The 20,912-nt window shown below is 38.6% G+C and overlaps 3 protein-coding genes across 3 annotated transcripts; 1 reads left to right on the top strand and 2 right to left on the bottom strand.

Moving 5' to 3' along the window:
• Positions 1-3,141: 3,141 nt before the first annotated feature.
• LOC122093593 (serine/threonine/tyrosine-protein kinase HT1-like) lies at positions 3,142-8,174 on the bottom strand. Its single transcript, XM_042663944.1, has 3 exons — positions 7,220-8,174; positions 4,688-5,143; positions 3,142-3,645 (listed from the first exon to the last, which is right to left on the bottom strand). Exons 1-3 carry the CDS (start codon positions 7,577-7,579, stop codon positions 3,406-3,408), a joined length of 1,056 nt encoding a protein of 351 aa, XP_042519878.1. The 5' UTR covers positions 7,580-8,174; the 3' UTR covers positions 3,142-3,405.
• An 870-nt stretch (positions 8,175-9,044) lies between these two features.
• Positions 9,045-14,645, bottom strand: LOC122092666 (pentatricopeptide repeat-containing protein At4g21705, mitochondrial-like). Its single transcript, XM_042662897.1, has 2 exons — positions 14,303-14,645; positions 9,045-10,391 (listed from the first exon to the last, which is right to left on the bottom strand). Exons 1-2 carry the CDS (start codon positions 14,570-14,572, stop codon positions 9,159-9,161), a joined length of 1,503 nt encoding a protein of 500 aa, XP_042518831.1. The 5' UTR covers positions 14,573-14,645; the 3' UTR covers positions 9,045-9,158.
• A 2,914-nt stretch (positions 14,646-17,559) lies between these two features.
• On the top strand, positions 17,560-20,772 carry LOC122093203 (pentatricopeptide repeat-containing protein At2g20710, mitochondrial-like). The gene is made up of 2 exons (XM_042663486.1): positions 17,560-17,960; positions 18,813-20,772. Exons 1-2 carry the CDS (start codon positions 17,658-17,660, stop codon positions 20,025-20,027), a joined length of 1,518 nt encoding a protein of 505 aa, XP_042519420.1. The 5' UTR covers positions 17,560-17,657; the 3' UTR covers positions 20,028-20,772.
• Positions 20,773-20,912: the final 140 nt, after the last annotated feature.

The following is a 20,912-nucleotide window of genomic DNA, read 5'->3' as shown; positions in this document are numbered from 1 at the left end:
TTTTTTTTTTGGATTAAAAAAAGAAAAGAAAAGAAAAGTGTTCCATTGTAGTGATCATAGCCCGCAAGATAAGCCCCCGTATGACAAGCAACGCTTCTATAAGATCAATGGGCGATAGTGGGCATGCCAAGACTCAGACCCACAACCAGCCAACTCGAGCTGTGATGGATTGAAGGCATTTTCACCACTAGGCCACCAACCCCATTATAGAAAGATGTTTTCACATTGTCATTTTATTAAAAAAGATGTGCTTTATTTCTATTTGATTCAATTCACAACTTTTTCTTGTTTTAATGGAATACAAAAGGGGAAATTAGTCCCCACAAGAGGCTTTAGACAAGGCTCCCCTTGTCCCCCAACCTTTTTCTTTTTTTCGCACTTAGGCACGGTTTCAAGTATCGGTCTGGGATTCGCTATATCGGTCGTATTAGCTGAGACTGATCCCAGATCCGATCCCAAACCAAATCGATTATCCGGATCGTTTCAAGGGTAAAATAGAAAAAATATAGTATTTTTTATAAAAATCAAGGGTAAAATAGATCGGTATCAATAGACGAAATCAATACTGATACCGATACCATGCCCTAAATCCTTGCACTCAAGTGGGGAAGCATCAGAAACAGTAGAAGGAACTATCTTCTTCTATTATTATTCAAGATATGTCTGGTTAATTTGCATTCCTAATGGCTATACAAACATCTAACTTGTTTGGATCAGGGTTTTAAGAATCGGCAAATTTGATAGAAAATCTCTATCATTGATCCCAAATCCTAACAATTCAACATGGTTTTTGGATAAAAACATTAGAATCATTGGAGTATTTTTCGGATTTGCCGATTTTATGTTTTTTGGAAGCCAAACATAGTCTTTATTCTGAAAACAAAATACACTTGTGTTAAAATTTTGTTTGATATGTAATCTATATGTCAATATTGTATTTCACAAAGCACACCAAACATAGTCTTAATTTTGAAAATTTCATTATATGATTTTAAACACTTTCAAAGTGAAGTCGCATAGTTCATTCTCTTTTCAGAAGCCACAAAATGTTGAGGTAGAGAAGATGAGATGACAATATATATTAAATAAAGGGAAAAAGAACCTTGCCTTATCATGTGGCCTCTACGCCTAGGCATTGGAATAGGTAAAATTAGCTCCCCGTATACATATTGATGCCCTTGCATGCTATCATTGGTCCCTCTATTAATGCAAGGGCTCCAGGATTAGGCAACAATCTCTTACCCTTAAATAAATAGTGATTCATATATTAAGATTATGAGTGAAAGGCTCACGACTGAATTTGATATAATGCTTGGAATTATTATGAGGTTAGGCAGAATAGCCTATGAAGAGTTCTTTGGATCTATCTTTGAATTATTTTGGCTCAACTTATAAAAAGGTGCAAGATATCTGTCCCCCTTCCAACTCTTCGATGTATTGGATCGGGTCCACATCCAATTAGGTGTGGTGGGAACTTGAGAGGGATTGTGAGTATCTCATCTCTCATAGTTAAGATTTGTTGGTCAATGACCACCTACTTCTACAAACATCTATGAATCCATTCACACATGTATACACCGACTCTTCAAATGAAAATTATCATTACTAGATTAAACTACTACTCATATAATATTGTCTCTTTCTCTTTCACTGATCGATGTTTTAGTACTAATAATTTTCCTTCAATTGAGTCCTAGTATTTAGAAATACCATGTGTGTTGTTCAGATTAAACTAGTACTGATATGATATTGTCTCTTATCGATGTTTGGGATGCAAGAAACGAAAGGAAAAGAAAAAATTTGAATTTTTTTTTGAAAAAGATGAAGAGAGAAAGACCTGCTGATGACTACCCTGATGAGCCCCCTACCCAATCACAAGATAAGCAATGGAAGGTTTAATGTCGTGGTGAGTGATATATATCATTCCATAGTAGGAGCCAGTCACTTTCATAACATGGAAGTGGGCCCCCGGTGTGCTTCAACTACCCACCATTATAAAACATCCTTATTCTCTCTCATCATTATCACACATCACGGATACTATGTCTGTTAGATAATACATTATTTTCAGCCAGTCTCCAAAGCCCAACCCACAAACCTACAGCTAATGGGTTTTGCTAACAAATGCTGCTGGGCAAAACAAGTGGCCCACCACCCTCTTATTGGTCTTGATGGAGATTCCTCTCTATCGAGGACATTGTTTTAAAAACCAAAATCGGATCGGGCGAATGCTGTCGTTCTGAAGCGGTCAATCCAAATTGGATTTTTTAGGTTCAGGCAGAATTTCGCTGATTCCAACCAATCTGGAACAGAATCGGCTTAGAATCGACCGGGCCCGAAGTTCTTGTCATTATTTTTTAATAGTTGTATTTTCTTTTCTGAGAAAAAAGTTCGAGTATAATTTTCACTTTCCTACATGATTTCAAGTATCGGTCTGGTATCAACTGTATAAGATCAGTAACAGCTGAGATCGATCCCAATCCCTGACCAATCTGGATTGATTATCCAGATCGATTCAGCAATAAAATAGTAAAAAATTAGTACTTTTTATAAAAACAGGGGCCTACTTTTTCAGCCTTTTTAAACAACTAAAAAGGAAACCCATGGTAATTTCATACAACTCAAAAAAAAAAAAAAAAAAAAAATCAGTAATTGCAGAACCAAATGAAATTTTATTCCAATACTGAACCCATTTTTTAGGTTCGACTCAGTTTTAAATGGCTGGTTTCAGTTCCGATTTTATATGTTTTTTCTGCCATTGGATCTCATCTCCAGTAATTGCAGAAGAGCCATGCTCATTTCAGAAGAACATGGGTATGATGCTCTCGAATTTCTAGCTGTTAGATTGGTACTCAACTCATAACAACACCCCTTATCAGTTGACATAAAAGTCCTCTAAGTACATATCCGGCCAGTAAAAGGGCCGATGGTATTTGTCTCTGTTCTTATTAAGATCATGCCAAACCCTATCAGCATATCAATGTCAAGATTTACATAATAATCTCAAGTTATAGACAGCGGTGGCATTTGAACCACACCTTTCGGACGGTCCAACCACCTGGCCTGGCAGTTCATGACTTCATGAAAACACTGGTCTAATTTATTTGCAACAATCAAGGTACTTCATACATTAAGGTTAGATATATGAAGTTAACTATCATAGAGATGTCTGGAACTAAATAAGAAAGGAAAACTGAAGAGAGTTAAGGCCATTAATAATACACTCTAAAATAGCTTAAGTAGTTTAAGAGCAAAGTACCACTACAAATGTGGAGATGCTTTGACAGTGAAAGGAAATATCCTTTTGTTCCTAAAAGGAAGCACCACCAAAGGGGAGGGGTGGGGTGAATGCAAGAAAAATGAGGTACATATTGCACAATTAATTCTAAAAAAAATGTTAAGTCTTTAAGAATTGGACTTACAGACAGTGATACACTTTGGGATGCATCGCAGAAATGTATGATTTTCAGGTGGTTTGTAGTATGAGAAAAAATTTGGATCATTTTTAAGGGATTCTGTGAAATTCTCAAGAATTGAGACAATCTCAGTGAAGTGAGGACGTTTATCTGGATTACTTGCCCAACATCGACTTATGAGATGGCTGAATGCCACTGGGCATTTGGAGGGCAATGGGGGCCTTGCATTCTGCATCAACCAAAACGAAATTAGGATATAAAATTTTTAGGAATTTGTAAAATGTGAACCATGCATAAACTCAGAAGTTGGAAAGAAATGCTTATAAACTCTCACATTAGTAATCATACAATCTTTTCTTTCTACTTTTGTTTGGATAAAATGAGTAGTCATACAATCAAGACATCAAACAAATTATGCAGGAATAGGATATGCACCAGGACACCTTGGGATCAAAATAGATGGAGCAGGCACCAACGTAGTTGAGAGTGTATTGAACTCTGATAACAAATGCAATAACATGATTTTCAACCATGTGAAGTGATTTGAGAGTCACGTTCACAAGAACATTTAATGCTTCATTCTATAATGCTGTAGTAGTAAATGTTAGAATGATACATGCATTTGATGATTACTATGCCCTCGTAGGATGCAATGAAGGCTCATTAGATTTTGGCATTTTCTATTTTGAGTTTTTAGCGACTAGTCCATTCAAAACTCTGCCCCTTTTTTTAATTTTAGAGTTCCAGTCTTGGTGACAAGATTTTCATGAAAGAGGGAAGAAAAAAAGACAAATCCACTAATGCTTCTTTCTCCCATCTTTGATGCCTACAAAAATAGATTACAGGGAAGAAAGAAAAGACAATGGCAAGTGATAAAAATTATGGAGAAACAACCCAAGCTGTGCAGCTGTTTTATGGAGTAGTAGTAGAAGAACAATATAGATAAGATGATCAAGTTTTAGCTCCGCACATACATTTAGCAAATAGGTGTGCTGTGGAGATTTCCACTAACAAAGTTGCTTGGCTATTTCTCCATAACACAGAAAATAAATCCCAGTATATTAGGCAAAGATAGGTACAACCATGGGTGGCAAACTACTCCAGGACCAACAACCTCTCAGGTTGTTCAGAAAATTAAATCCCTGTATATTCTTATTTAGCAGTAATGACTGGTGTGAAGAAATCTGCATTGCAATGCACCTATGCAAGAAATAGTTCTTATTTAGCACTAATGAGGAAATGGGCAATGCTCAAAGAACTAAGGTGAGTACCTTCTGGGAGACTGCAAAAGCAGCCTGTTCTGGAGTCATGCCCTCAAAAGGCATCAATGCTGTAAGAAGCTCCCAAAGAACTATGCCGAAACTGTATACGTCAACTTTCCTCGTGTGATGTTTTTCCTTTATCATTTCTGGTGCCATCCAGCGGTATGTACTTATGAACCCCTTTCCACTGAGACACTGTGATTCTAAACATGAAATCCCAAAATCAGCTACTTTCACACACATATCTTCACCAAGTAGTAGATTTTCCGATTTGAGGTCCCTATGGAGTATCCCCTGAGAATGAAGATAACTCATCCCACGAGCAATATCAAGGGAAAATTTCAAAACCAGGTCCAATGGAATGGAATTTGGCTCCTGCTGCTGAAGGTATTTTCTAAGTGAGCCCCCTCCTAAGTACTCGGTGATAATACAGAAAACAGGAGGTCTCTTACATGCCGCAACAAACTGCAAGAAGTGGAATAACTACAATTTAGACACCAAAACAGGGGAAAAAAAAAACGAGTAGATGTAATAACAAGAAGTTGTTAAATAAGTGCTTATAAGAATTGCATTTTCAGTGCATTTTACAGGAAATGTTGCATATGCAATGCCTTTTACAGATAAACAAGGTAAAATAAGATTAGACCATTGATATTTAGTGAATTCCTCTCAGACCAAAATGTCGCTTGCAATAAACAGAGTCCGGAAAATGTTGAGAAAATTAAGTGCATTTTATCAAGCTTGCAAACCACAACTATTGAGCTCCTGTCAATTATTAAAGATGATGCACACCGTGCAAAAAATGGAGAAAGATGAAGAAAAATCATATCAAAATATTTCAGCGCATGAAGTGGAAACAACACTTGGTGAGAAGGTAAGACCTCAGGATGCTAGCATGAAGACTCAGGATCGACTTTGTGGGCTGCCACATGTAGTAAATGTGTTTGTTAGGACCAAACCCAATCCACCCTCCTGGACCCCGCAAAAGCATGACTTACGTACTCCTGGACTAAGGCGAATATTGTACTCCAGGGTTCCTGATGTTTCCACAACTAAGCTGGATCCAGCAAGAGTATCCGAGGACATAGTAAGAAACCAAGTGAAATAGCTAGGTCATTCAAAGGAGCAGCTGAAAAAGCCCTTTCTAGGGTAATGCATCGGGTAGGAAAACCAGAATCAAGAGAGAACCTTTCAATAGACTCCGAAAGAAAGAGCATCAGCTTGGTGGGCAAAAAAATTATTCTACAAGCGGCACAGAATAACCAGCACCTTCTCCAGGCCCCTATTTTTTGTTGTCACCAGTGGAGCTAAAATCTGAAACTAATTCATCAAGTTTTGGCTCTTTGAAATGAGGTCCACCACAGCCATGATTACATTCTGTAAGTTGATAAGACAAGGATATTGTGTGAAAGTGGTTTTGATTCGGGTTGCAAAGGTTTCTCCAGGCAGTACCTGATTAAGTAAGAGTATACAAAGAATAAGCATTGTTTCCTTCTAGGTGGTCTATACACATTATGCAAAGTGAAGGAAATCTAAGCAAAAAATTGACCCGACAACTTAGACAAATTATGGAAGGTTATCAACCTGTTGCTATATTTTTTTTTCTAGATCCAGTTTATCATACACCTGTAACGAGAATTTCGAATAAATCAGGACTGCTTGTTCTGGCGAGGGTGATTAAGAGAAGACAGTATGGGTAGTGGAAGACTTGAAGGTGGAAACGAGATACAATTTGTAAGTATGTGAGAAAGGATAATGTGAGAAACCCATAAGTTATTCTTTTGAAAAAGATGGAACACCCAAATTTGTGGTTGTCTACTTGTATTTTCTGAATGAAAAAAGGGGAAACCATCTCTTGAAAATCTTATGTCCAAGATTTTTTACATAGTAGGGATTGAATAAAGAGGGAATTTACCTTGATGATGACGCTTGATCCAGAAAAATTTACAACTTTTAGGGACACAAGTTGGAAGCAGTGAAGCTCAAAATGCCTCTTCATCAGAAATAAATATAAAGAGAAGAAGAGCAGTGTGCATTGCGGTCGGGTGATTTCACAAGAAACAAGAATGCATAGATAGCCAACTATCTGTAATTGGAGAATTTCAAGACTAAAAAGCCAGAAACATCATTCGGTTACATTGCAAATATTCACTGAAGCTCTCGATCGAGAAACTCTTTCAAGCAAAGAAAATTTCAAAAGCAGAAGGAGCCTTTTCATGTGGATCGGCATTCACAGCAGACAAGTAATATCGTGATAAATGAACATTCGTATGCCCAACAGGATAAAAGTAATTAGGAAGCCCGAAAGAAACATAATTTTGTGCTCAGGTAGGGGATCATATTCTTCTCATACTACAATGCAGGAAAAAGAGTCAAGAAATTCGTAGTGATGTGTTCGGTCAAAGAAACAGAGTTCACAGCTTCACATAATTTAATTGTTTGGGCATGAGACAACATTCTCATCCCACAATGCAGGGGAAGAGATTCAAGAACAAAGAAAGTCTATAGCGTGAGTATGTGAGACGAAGAAACAGAGCTTACAGCGATGATATTAGGGTGCCGGAGACGAAGGAGCAACGCAACCTCTGAAGTAAACTGCTTCTCTAACAGCATAGCCAACTTCTTGTCTTCCTCAGCCTGGCTTACGAGCTTGACGGCCACTTCTCTCTGCCTGTATATCCCGCGATAGATACGGCTGTGACGCCCGGAAGCAAACTTACTCCCGATGAACAGCTGAGACAAATCGGCACTCCACTCTTCTTCACCCTCTCCTTTAATCTCTGCACCAGAGGAGACCAAGTATTTGGACCAGGAAACGGCTCGCTTATATTCTCCAAGTGAGAGCTTCCTTTCAGATCTACCATGGCTTGATTCCTGCTTGAACCACTGAAAAACCTCCATAGATCCGAACCTCCACTTCCCAAAACCATCAAAATCTCCCCTTCACAAACCTTCAATAACTAAATGTCGATTTGTTACTTCAAAATTTCCTCATCCTAAAAGAGCTAAACACAGAGCATTCCCGAATATTACAATCTCACAGAGATTACTCAAATGCTGTAACGGATTAAAGAGAGAAAGTTGAAAAAGATCATGTGACAACTACGTCTCGTCTATCAACGAACTCCTCGAGTGCAGACGCAGATCAAATGCTAAAAAAATGGTTATACAGTTTTGTTCTTCATCGGAAACCAAAACTATATGTGGTATATTATCAATCTAGTTGAGAAAATAAAAAACCATCTCCATTCTCCTATAGCACAAGAAGAAAGAGAAAACTCATCTACGTAGGTTAGGACTTGGGATGTTCAGTTCATGATGATTCGTCTCTGAAAAAATTTCAGAAAATCAAAAAGCCGGTGCTTTAATGTGTTTAGGGTTGCAGAGGTAGTGAAAGAGAAGGAAGGGCGGGAAGAAAAAGAGACGTAATTTCTGGCGCACTGAGCGCAATTGTTCATTCGCTTCGCTTCCTTTGAGCTCTCTCTCTCTCTCTCTCTCTCTCGTGTCTCGTACGTCCGGATATTCCCGATCGAGACTTCTACAGTACTACGTAGGGGTGTCAATTTGTGGCCCGAACCGGGTAAACCGACCGAGACCGACCGTTTAAAGACCGGCCCAGCCCGGACCGTTTATTAAACGTGTCGGGCTTGAGCCCGGCCCGTTTATAAATGGTCGGTCTCGGTTTTGCTACTTGAACCGTCGGGCGCCCGACCGAGACCGACCGAATAACGCCCGACCGAGACCGGCCTATTGTGCACCGACTTGGCCCGACCCTTTAATGATTGTAGAATACCTATTTTACCCCCCAAATTAAAGAATAAAAACTAAAAAGTAAAGACATGTTCACATTTTAAATAATGGTTATATTTTGTATCATTTATTGATTTATTGTCATTTTTTTGGGCTTGCATAAGTGGGCCGGAATATAATAGCACATTTTAAAGAGGGCCCGTTTAAAAACCGGTTAAAGTCCGTTTAACATTAAACATGTCCGTAGCCCGGTTAAGGCCCGACTAAAGCCCGATTAAGGTGGCCCGATTATAACCCGAGACCGACCGACCAAATATAAAGTGTACCATGCCCTCAATAACTAAGCCCGATTAGTTAAATGGGCGGACACGGTGTAGCCTTTGAAAGTCTTCAAGCCCGATTAAGCCCGACCGAAACCGAACCGGCCCGACCGGTTGACACCCCTACTTACACCATTCCTAAAATTCAGTTTTTAGCTTAGAAACTGCTTCTTTCTATCATTCTCAATATTATGACGAATATGTGGCTAGCTTATCGTGATAAGACTGTTTTGAAACTCTCGAAGTTCTATCGACATCATTATTCGGGATTTTAATCCTATGTTAGAAATAGATAATGCCTTAAAAAAGTGCTTATGTACCTTTCAGAGCTTCAATCCTTGAAATGTGCAAACAAACAACAATTAAATCATACAAAGTTTCTACCAAAAAATGGGAAAAGAGAGGATCATTTAGCTTTGCCTCAGGATATGCTTTGTTTCCTCATCTTCATATATCCCATCAGCCTTCATGCTATTCAGAAGCCCATCTACTTCTTTTCCTTCTCTGAGATATGCCTTGAGTAAGGTATGATACATCTCTCTGTCACTGGGGACTACAGCCTTTAACAAGCCAACGAACGTTTCGACATCTTCTACCTTGCCTTCATCACCTAGCCAACCCAATATACTAGTGATCAGCTTAGGCTTTGGTATCCATCCTACATTCCCCACATATGCTGACAGAGCCTTCTTCATGCACTCCGCAGCCTTCGACATCTCCTCCTTATCATTGTATCCTGCTGCCAATATCGACCAACTGTTCGGTTTTGGAGTCTTCCCACTCGTAACTATGTCTTCAAGCAATGCCTCAGCTTCTTCAACCAGACCTCTCTCACAGAACGCAATTAGGACAGTATTTGGCACTCGGAAATCATAACCGTTGCCACACGACTCCCACTCCTTCAGCAAAGATTTGGCTTCTTCCATCTCCCCAAGCTTTACCAGCGCATCCAGCATGGCCATATAATCCTTGTTAAGACACTTCTTACAAGCAGCTTTTTTGAGCTCCCAGAATCTCAGAACCTCAGTTTTATTTCCAATACTCGAATAAAGTGAGATCAGGTAATTGTAGCCAGCATCTTGTTTCTTATCTAGCTTATCTTCCAATTTCTTCAAGGCATCTTTTGCCTTGTCGGTAAGTCCTGCTTTTAAGTAGTATTTGGCAACCACAGAATATGTCTTCCAGTCCATTTCAAAGTTGTTTTGGCTCCTTATTTCTTCTAGAAGCTTCTCCATTCCATTGACATCAGATCTCATTCCATATGAGATGATGCAGGTTCTGTAGCTGAAGTTGTCAGGAGAAATACCATTCTCCTTCATCTCAGCCAATACATCAGGGACCTTCTCATACTGTCCAAGATTTGCATAGAGAGCCATGAGATCATTGTAAGCGAGAACAGTTGATGCATAACCCTTCTCCTTCATCGTCTGAATATGGGATAAGGATTTATCCGTCATGCATTTCCTTACATAACAATTCAGGAGAGCACCATATGTCTTCTCATTTTTGTGTTTGTCACTAATATTATTGAAATAACTTTCAGCAGCATCAGGTCCACGAACCTTGCCAATCAAATCTAATTGGACTGCATGGTCACTTGGTGAAAACTTGAAAATATCGCTCTTATACATCCATTCAGAAACCTGCATTCAGAAGCATTGTACAGCCGGAGATTAAAACAGATGCACCAATCAAAACCAACGTTAATTCACATTAAGCATAAAAATGAAGGAAAGCATGAAACTGCAGAACACATATGGTTATCACAAAGAAAAAAGTAAATTGCACAGCAAGTCCCACAAATCTGAGGAAATTACACCACAGTCCCACATGTCCACCAGCTGTGCCTGGGGATATTTGCCTGTATTTTTGTCCTTGACCAGAGGAATCAGTCTGGAAAAAAAGTGCAGTAAGTACCCTAGATTGTTGAAGGTAGAATAGTCATCAAGGTGGGAGAACTGCTTCCTGCGGTAGAATTACCCCAGATTGTTGAAACTCTCTCTCTCTCTCTCTCTCTCTGAAGGCTCTCGGGAGAATTTCACCATCATCAACAACAACAAAAAAGCCTTATCCCAACTTAATGGGGTTGGCTACATCTTTCTTCTATACATATGATAAATTTCAATTTTCAAATATAGACATTGCCAACATTAAATTCTAGTAACTAGAACACTGAAGCACTAAGTAGCACAAGAAAAGGAAAGCAATCAACATAACTTCATGTGTTATTATGTTACATCTCTGAGAGAGAGAGAGAGAGAGGGTGGAAACAACAACAAAGCGATGCAAGTCAGTTTTGTAATTCATAACAGAAGAATAACTATCAGAACTCTCTCTCTCTCTCTTCCTCTCCCTCACTCACTGTCTTCAACATATGTAATGAAGTCAGTGGAAGGCCAAAGGTAACTCATGTTGAAGTGGCAACCAAAGAGTTGATGAGGTTGCCTTAATTTGGAGAGGGAGAACCATCCCCTTTCAGAGGGTTCAAAGATCAACTTCACTAGTCAGGCCTTACAAGGGTCAAAAGTCAATTCCAAATAGGGTTTTGTATGGCCAAAACAGAGCTTAGTTGAAGGGTACAGTTACGTTTTCTTTTAGTTAGTTATCAGAGGCATTAGCTTTCCAGAGCTTGGTAGCAGTGGTCCAGGTTCTCTTTTATTTAAATTAAGTAGGCTGCCAACTGTCCTAATCCTTGCTTATATCTTCTACTTTAATTCTTTCTAGTTCTTTTCTCTCTTCAAATTTGTTTTCCAACCCTTGATAAAAAAAACCCAACCATTCTCCCATTTTCTTAACTTTTTTTCATTCCCATGAATTTCTGCTTATTATATTTAATTATTGAATCAAAATCTGACTTGCGGCCACTGGTGTTTATCTTGTTTCTTGATCAGGTTCTGGGAGTTTCAAGAATCTCATCATATCTGGTCTGATTATTACTCTTCTTCGGTTATGAGTGCATCATACCAAACTTTAAAGTACTTATTCCATCCTAACCTGCCTCCCTAGGAGGACAATCAAAAAAACTGTTTTTCATTTTATATTCTTTATTAAATTGACATTCTATAATTGGTAAGAGAAATCTCTTCTCTCGTACTCGCACTCCTTAATACCCTCCAACACATCCCCCAGCCCACACAATTTTCACCTCAACCTTGTCCACTTTCTATATAGGGTTGATCCTTGAGAAGCCATTTATTTAGAGGGTGTATTTTTCCTTGGCCCATACTATCCCACGAGTACTAATAAATTAACTTGACCTTAAACAACATCATCCAAAACCTTATCCCAACTTAATGGGGTCGGCTACATGGAGATTTCCAAGCAAGATATGACCTTAAATGTGAGTGAAATGTTGGAACAGGATACATATAGGCAACCTCAAGTAGTTTGGACAATGCTTAGTGAGTTTCAGTTGACTGTAGTTTATAAAGAAAGCAATCCTCAACTAAGTTCTCTATGCAAAAAAATTTCTTAGACGTAAAAAATAAAGTAACTAAGCTAGGTAAGAAATTTCTTTCACCAAAACAGAACAAACACCACAGAAACATGGGAAAAAAGAGCGAGCACCTGTTTTCTCTTTCTTGTTATCATTGTTTTCTTCCAAGAAAAAAAACAAGAGATCGGTGATTACTGCCCCCAGAAGTGCAACAACAAAAAAGAGGAAGGAAAGGACTGCACTCAGTAAAACCAGACCACCCTAAGAAATACCATATTGCCCCAACACCGGTCTTTGGTTACTAAAAAAAAGGGCCATTGCTTCTCATTGATCCCTATTCTCGCTTCCCTCTCCTTACCCAAGTTAATCTTTTTCCCTTTTTTTGCCTGCTAGGCCCCACCTTGTTTATTAAGCTGACGGCACTGACAGAGAACATGACATCAGCATTTGAATTGCATGTAATATTTAGCCCTGAGAGATTTCATACCTTCCCATCTGAAACATAAATTTCCAGAACAAGCAAGACAGTGAAAATGAAGAGAACATACTGTCCTGCAGATAAACCCCCAAAAAAGAAACCAGGGGAAGGGCAGGGCGAAGGGAGAGAGAACCAGAACAAGGGTTCCATTGATTAGTTGATCTAAGCAAGTTGAAAAGAATGATGCCAATGATTGCAGAGTTCCTGCAGATGGCAAGTAGAAAATGGGATACAAATAGGAATTATGAAGAGAGGAATTTTCCCCCATAAACTTTCTAAAAATAATAGGTTTTGAAAATGCTTCATCCCTCTATTTTCAATTTATATGAAGGAAATTTTGGTAAAACATTCGCTCATGTTAAGTGCTTCTGATATAATTGACATTCTTGGGATCCCGTAGTACAGTTGGGGCAAACATAGGACCACGAGAGAAGCTCCCCTAAATGCGAGGGACCTGCAGCACAATTTACCCTAAAAATGCAGGACATGTCGCGTGCAAATTTTGCATTTGCATGTCAGTGAAAGAATTTTTTTTTGGTGTGGGGTTTAAAAAATAGTTTGCCTTTCAGCATAGATGCTTCAATGAATAGTATCAACTTTGATCAAACAAAATAACAAAGTGCAAATCTACTCATTTTAAGAAACAATATCAACGAACAAAAATGAGTGAGAAGCATGTAAACCTCTACCACTAAAGTTAGAAGTAAGCTTCACGATTTCAAGAATATAATTGTATAAATACATGTAGTGGAATGAATACAAAACAAAGGAACAGGAAATTAGTTCTGTAAATACACATTTCTCAGGTCAGAGATGGATCAATCTTGAAAATGCATTGTTTCTATAATCTTCCATTGTAAATTGAACATGAAAGCAGCAGGCATCAGAAACAGCAGAGCACGTTCAATCATGTGGGATGTCTTTGGGACTTTAGGATACCACTAAGGCCTTAGAGTAAATAGGCTATTCTCTCGTTCACATAAGTAATGAATACTAAAAAGCTATAGTAAACTATACAGTTATTGTAATCAAAGTATTCATGTATCCATTAATACCTATCAAATGGTGCAAGCTACAATGGAGTAATACACATTGCTTTCTCTTTAAAAACTTCCAGGCAATCGCCCTGAAATACTTCCATTTGCCAGATTTTTGGTCAAAGGTCAACTTTTTTTCATCACCTATGCGATCTTAGAGCAATTTGTGGTTCAATTTCATGGCCTCATTTGGACAGAATCATTTAATCAAATCCAAAAACTGGAATGATGGATTTGCCTAATAAGTTAATGGCATGTTTCTGCAAATTTATGAAACTACTCTTCATTTAGGAAGATTCCCACGACTCCATCACCACCAAAACTTTGAAATCTCTCCATTCATTTTACGGAAAATGGGGACGAATGAAAATTAACATTCATTTTACGGAAAATGGGGACGAATGAAAATTAACATTCATTTTACGGAAAATGGGGATGAATGAAAATTAAAGACCCTATCAAAATCAAATACCCCAAAAAAACAAAAAAAAATACTTCAGGAACTGACTATCTGGGTTTCTCAGAAAACAGTTCGTGAAGCAGAAATTCAAATGCCAAAGATGAAAAATCCTAAGAGAGAATAGTAAACAGAACCAAACGAACCTCGAGGGCGTTCGAGTCCTTCCCACGACTACGTAGAGTACGAATGATGCGTTTGAGCTCGACTGGCTTAACCTTTTTACCTTCTTCAACCCATTTGTCAAGCTCAGTAACAACACCTACATTAGACTTTCCCAATGACATTAGAGACCCTAAAGAGGACAATGATCTGATGGCGAATGCATTGCTGGTAAGAGTTTCAGGGAATCGACGACTGGATGGAGGAAGCGTTGAGCTCAATCGGCTCAAAATGGAGAAACGCTTAGGAAACATTGCGAGCACCTGAAGAAGGTGCAAATGGATTGCAAGAGGAAGAAAAGTCTGGTTCTGGGAAGCGTAGGGCTTATTAGGGTTTAAGCCTTTAAACCAGTGCCTAACATTTTTTTTTTAAATTTAATTTACTATTATTGAGCATTTTCAGTTAAGCCTCTTTGTCCCTTTTCCTTACTCATGTTTCTTGTCACCATGTTGCTTATTTTTTTATTAGTTAGATAAATTATAATTAGAATTTAGTTGTAAATAATCAGTTATAGTTTATTTTCAATACCATAATAAATTCATATTCCTCCTGAGAAATTTTTATAGTGTAACCGTATCAATTACATACAGTATTATTGCCATACGCGTTTTACTGTGTCAGATTTTTTTGAAAGTATTACTTTCGTGTGATCAATTTAATTACCGTATGTATTCATTCCTATATTTTTGGTGTTCCCAAACTTACTATGGTCTTGACTGTTGTAACCTAAATGACACTAAGATTGTAATTTTACTTTTTTGGCCTTCTATATTTGTCAAGTGTGCAAATCAATAGGAGATTGTGGCATCGTGAAAAGGCATGTGGGCAATGTGGTCTTTTTGGATACACCTATGTATGGGCATAGAGCCACGCAAACGGGCAAGGTTCTTTCTTCCTCATATCATTTTGGGAGAAAGAATACTACCCGATCATGTGGCCATAACACTAACGTTGGGCTTATGGGAATGTGTGAATAAGTATCCAACCAGAAGGATAAAGGCATATTTTCATGACATCCCTTGTCTAGGCTTAGAGGGGATAGTGTTTTCTTCCCTTAATTTTTATTTTCAATGTAGATAAATATATCATTTCGCATAAAAGTTGCATCAATTAAATTTAAAAAATAAAATATGAATTTTTGGTAGATTCTTTTATCACATATTTTTAATCTAGTGTATGAGGATTTATTGAGAAGGCCATGAATAACACAAGGCCTCGCCTCAGTGACATAAAGGTCATTGAGCCACGGAGTAGAAACTAGCCAAACAGTCTTATATGGCAAAGATAGGGTAAATTGGTTGTGTGCCTCTATGCCCAGATTGCCAAACATAAGGGACAATGAAAAGACCACCTTATCCATTGGTTAGATCCCTTTACGTCGGGTGCAAGTTAGGCCTTGTCGGCCCGAGCCCACCCCCAAGCTCGAACAACACTTGGACTAAGATACCCTAGCCTTGAGGCTGGTCAAAGTTGAGTCAAGTAGGGTTGAGACCTCACGTTGAGCCCAACTTTGTAATCGTCTTCTTCTTTTCCTTGACCCACCCCAACCCAATTCCTACATCTCCCTTCCCCCTCCCTATGGTCAAGGCCAATCAGGGTTAGCTTGGCCCTGCCATGAGGGTGTGTAAGGGTGAAATCTTCAAGCCCTGAGCCAACCTAACCCAGCTAAGAGACTCGGGGTTAGGATGGTTTTCAAAAGCCTGACCCAACCCAAGTTGTAGCCTTCCCTACTACCCAACTTGTGGGCATCTCTTGTTGATCGCCGCACTAACACAACGACTATGATACCTAGTGATCCCCAACCTAAATTTTGTATATGCCGAATGTTCATGTAAAATGTTACTCCAGAGCCTTTGGTGCTAAAATTTTCAAACAGATACTCTGTTAGGCTTGCCCATTTGCTACAAAATTTGGCTTGGAAGTCTTCCAGTAGAAGCTCTAGAAAGCTTACCCATACATACACTAATTATATATAACTTAAAGAATTATCACAATGTCAAAGTACTATTTCCCTCTCAAATGGGATTTTTATCTTTTTTTTTCGTTATTTAACCATGTGGGCCCCATATGGAAGATATCATTGTTTGTACCTACCTCTATTGGTGTGATGTATAAATTCTTCCCCACACCGACATCATGAAGAACCCTCTCTCTAATCTTAACAAAACCAACTAAAAAGGCACCAAACAAAAGGAAAGAAAAAATTGACAAAACAAAAATACCACCAAGAGGCACTAGCCCAAGAGAAACAAAGAGAAAAACAATAGGAACAAAACATCAACCATTTCTTTTGTTTCCATTGGTTACTATGTAATTGCATTTTTTTAATCAGCTTTCCCTTTTTATTTATAAGTTTAGGTGTGAGGATTGGGATACCACATAATTGAGATTTAAATTCTAATACTTGTTCAGTGTATATAACCCATAAATTCTGCTGTACTTATAAACACTCATTTATCTCTCTACGTTTGCTTGTTTTTATTTTTATTTTTAATTTTGGTTAAGTGAGTTCTTACAACAATAACTTTGACAACCTACTCCTTAAAACCTTGGTGGGTAGATTACAAGTCCAAACACCCTACCTTTGCAAACTCTTCTCTCTCCCCAAGCTTGGAGGATATCCTAGTTGATTCTAGTGGCAGGGATATATCTCTGTCATTGTATCAATTTTGGGGACCTTTGGATATTGTTGTGGTGGGGGATCAATTTTGCTTATGGAGAAGAGAAGCTATTGGAGATAACTGGTATCAGATTTTGAGTTGAGTTTCACTATGAGTTATAGTGGTGGTGCTTTTGGTGAGGTTGGGTTTATCAGCAATAGATTTACATGAAAAAAAAAAAAAGAGAAAGGGAAGGTGTGCTTGGTCCAACGGTAAGGTATGAATATTACAACCCGGTGATCAAGCGATCGAAACAGTCTCTTGACATTCTAGGGGTAAGATTGCATAGTTCTTGAACCACTACTGAAACATAGGAAATAGAGGGAGCTCCTATTTTATCTTTCTTGTTATCCTTGTTTTCTTGCAAGAAACAAACAGGAGATTGATGATTAATGCCCCCACAAGGGCAACAAAAGCAAGGGAAAGGAAAGCCCATTTAATAATGAAATTAGGGTTTAATGGTCAAACACTCTTAAGTTTTAAGAATTAAGACTGAGTAGATGGGTTAACTTTGAACCCAACAGATACTGGGCCTTTACAAAAGCCCATTTATAGCTTAAAGCCCTAAACCCTAAAATCATCATCTTCTTCATTTTTATTCTCTGCAACAATACGATCAACCCAAAATCTCTCTCTCTCTCTCTCTAGTCTCTGCTCCGCACAACACAGAGAAGGTCAGATGAATAGTGTCTGCTCGAGAATGTACAATTTCTACTCACAGCCTGGTTATCACAGGGCTATTAGGATCTTATTCTACTCAACGGAAGCCGCGGAAGCCGTAAAACCCGTTATACCCTCTACTTCAAGGGCGACTTCAGGGGAGAGTCTGTACAGGAGGATTTCTCCAGTGGGTGATCCTAATGTTCCAATAGCGCCAGTGCTTAATCAGTGGATTGAAGAAGGAAGAACTGTCAGCAAAAGAGAACTTCAATCGATAGTTAAGCAGCTCAGAGATTACAGACGATACAATCATGCTCTTGAGGTATTTCTCTCTGCTTCTTGTTTCCATTATCATTATATCTATTTCCCCACTTTCTTTCTCAATCAGTCGTAGATTTAGGGTTAATTTATGCTTGCTTCCATTAAAAAGATCCATAAAGTTATACTAACGAGGTTGGAGATGGTTATAAATAAATGATCTGGTGTTGGATTTTGGCTAATAGAGGTTGGCTTCAATTATAGCTTAGTTATGAATTCATTTCGTTTTGGGGTCTTCTAACCACTCCGCCTTGCCTTAAAATTGGGTAAAACATCATAAGAACTAACATTATCTTGTCTGGATTAAATGTTATATTTGATTTTAGAACTATAATTAGCTATACATAGTAGATCAGTCACCATAACTAATTCCCCTGTTACTACATTTTTTGGCTTTGTGGCTGATGCATTCCTCTGTTCCCTTCCAGAGCAACCCACGTTCCTGGTATAAGATGATCAAATTATGGAATTATTAATTAATAGCTCTATGCTTCTTTCTTTTTGGGAATTAAATGAAGTATTAATATGCTAGTGTAACGAAGGCCACCGTTCTCGTAGGTTTTCACATTTATTTCTCACTTTAAGAGTCTATAGAAATAATTTATTCTTCATACAAAATCCTGCAGCCAAATTTGTGTTGACTCCACATTCCTGCTATTGGGGGTAATTCCTGGATACTTTCTCATTGGACATACTATTTTGTGTGATAATTATTCAACATGTGAGGTGAAGATATATGGTAAAAGATTATCTTGCGGCTACTTTTATGTGCTCAATTCAACCAGGTGCAATAAGAAACTAAGAATCTCCTCATATCTTTTTATCACCTTAACTTTGTTTCTGGTTCATTTTTTAGGTATCTCAGTGGATGAGTGATCGTAGGTACTTTGACCTATCCCCAGCTGACATTTCTGTTAGGCTGGATTTGATTGCAAAAGTTCACGGCCTAGAACAAGCGGAAGAGTATTTTAATAACACTCCAAAACATTTAAGAGTCCTCTCGACATATGGTGCTCTTCTCAACTGCTACACCCATCATAAATCTCTGGAGAAAGCGGAGGCGCACATGCAGAAGATGAGGGATTTAGGGTTTGCAATGTCATCGGTAACTTACAATGTATTGATGAACCTATACTCTCAATTGGGACAGCATGAAAAGCTAGATATCCTATTTCAAGAAATGGAAGGAAAGGGCATTGCTCCGGACAAGTACACGTTCAGCATTCGGCTAAGTGCAAGTATAGCTACTTTTGATATTGAAGGAATGGAGAAGATTCTAGAGAGGATGGAAACAGATCCTCGGGTCATTGTGGATTGGAATGCTTACGCTGTTGCTGCAGGTGGGTACATCAAAGTTGGGTTAATAGATAAGGCATTAGAAATGCTGAAGAAATCGGAGGAGCTGGTCACTGGTAGAAAAAGGAGGGTTGCAGTTGATTTCTTCCTCACACTGTATGCTGGCACAGGGAAGAAAGAAGAACTGTACCGAATCTGGAATCAGCACAAAACATTAGAAAAGGTCTACAACTCTACATATATGTGCATGATTAGTTCTCTATTGAAGTTGGATGACATTGAGGGTGCCGAGAAGATCTTGGCAGAGTGGGAATCTGGTGGCACTTCATACGATTTCCGTGTTCCAAACTTGTTAATGGCTGCTTATTGCAAGAGGGGTCTTTGGGAGAAGGCTGAAGCATTTATAAACAAGGCTGCTGAGAGGGGGAAGAAGCCTTATCCAAGTACATGGGACCGTTTGGCTACTGCATATGTTGAGGATAATCAGATGGCAAAAGCAGTGGGGACAATGGGAAAGGCAATCTTGGCTAGCAGACCAGGGTGGAAGCCAAATTGTTCCACTTTGGCTGCTTGCCTGGAATACTTGAAAGGGCAACAAGATACAGAAGGGGCTGAGGAGTTCATTAGGTTACTTAGGACCCAAGGTACCTTACCCTCCAACGCTTGTGATGAGTTGCAGAAATATCTTGAAGATGGAAAACTGGAATCTGACACTCTTAATCAGATCCTAAAGGATGCTATTGGTGAAAGGGAAGGCAGAGAATCCCCGAAATGAGGTTGGAAAGCTGCAACTGGAAGTATGATATGAGCTATTTTAGAGTTCAATTGACCAATGATTGTGATGCCACTGCTATCATGGTCACCAATTAACCTTTGATAGAACAGACAAATTGTTTGAAACTATGGCCATTCTATTGAAAAATCGTCACAGTGAAGTTCACCAAGTCATTTTTTGGACTACATTTCTTCTGGTGCATCAAATGTAATTGTGCTGACATGCCAACAAATTTTATTCTGACGTTTTGCTTTTGACAGGCCTGAGTTTGTCTGATTGATGGTAGCATTTTGGATGACCCGGGACCTGTAGGTATTTTAGAGGTGTTTAGGGGCCAAAAATGCAGCATAAGCGCTTCCAAGGCTACTTGTGATTCGTTAAATGCCGAATTGAACACGATTATTGAAGGCCTGGAGATTCCCTGTCCCATGGATGGTATGATTTGATCACCAAGGGAGATTCAGCCTTGGTTATTAAATGGTTATCTTCTAACAAAGGTGCACATAGAGATACTTGCATCTAGTTAGGTGAGCTTGATCTCTTGTTTCAGCTGGTAATGACTTTTTATCATGGAGATGATGAGGTCTGCTTATGGGTTAGCCAAGTTTGGGTTTTGTTGATTAGTTGTATGATCGTATTTGGGGCCTTATTCCATTCTTATTGTAGTTTTTTGTTCTCTTATGGTTATGCTCTTTGGGACACTCTCTTTAAGTATATATATTTGATGCTTTCTTTCTTTATAAAATCAGTTATTTATCAAAAAAAAAACAAAGATCTGAGTTCCTGTTAGTATTTTATTAGTATGTTGTTGGTGGTCCTCATAACAAGACTCCAAGTTTAAGAATTGTTTAGCAAATTAATCTTAGCTGTCTAAGAGTCCTATTT

Source organism: Macadamia integrifolia, chromosome 11, assembly GCF_013358625.1.
Source record: "Macadamia integrifolia cultivar HAES 741 chromosome 11, SCU_Mint_v3, whole genome shotgun sequence".
NCBI lineage: Eukaryota > Viridiplantae > Streptophyta > Magnoliopsida > Proteales > Proteaceae > Macadamia > Macadamia integrifolia.
The sequence above is the reverse complement of the archived record's forward strand: the minus strand, read 5'-3'. Positions and strand labels throughout refer to the sequence as shown.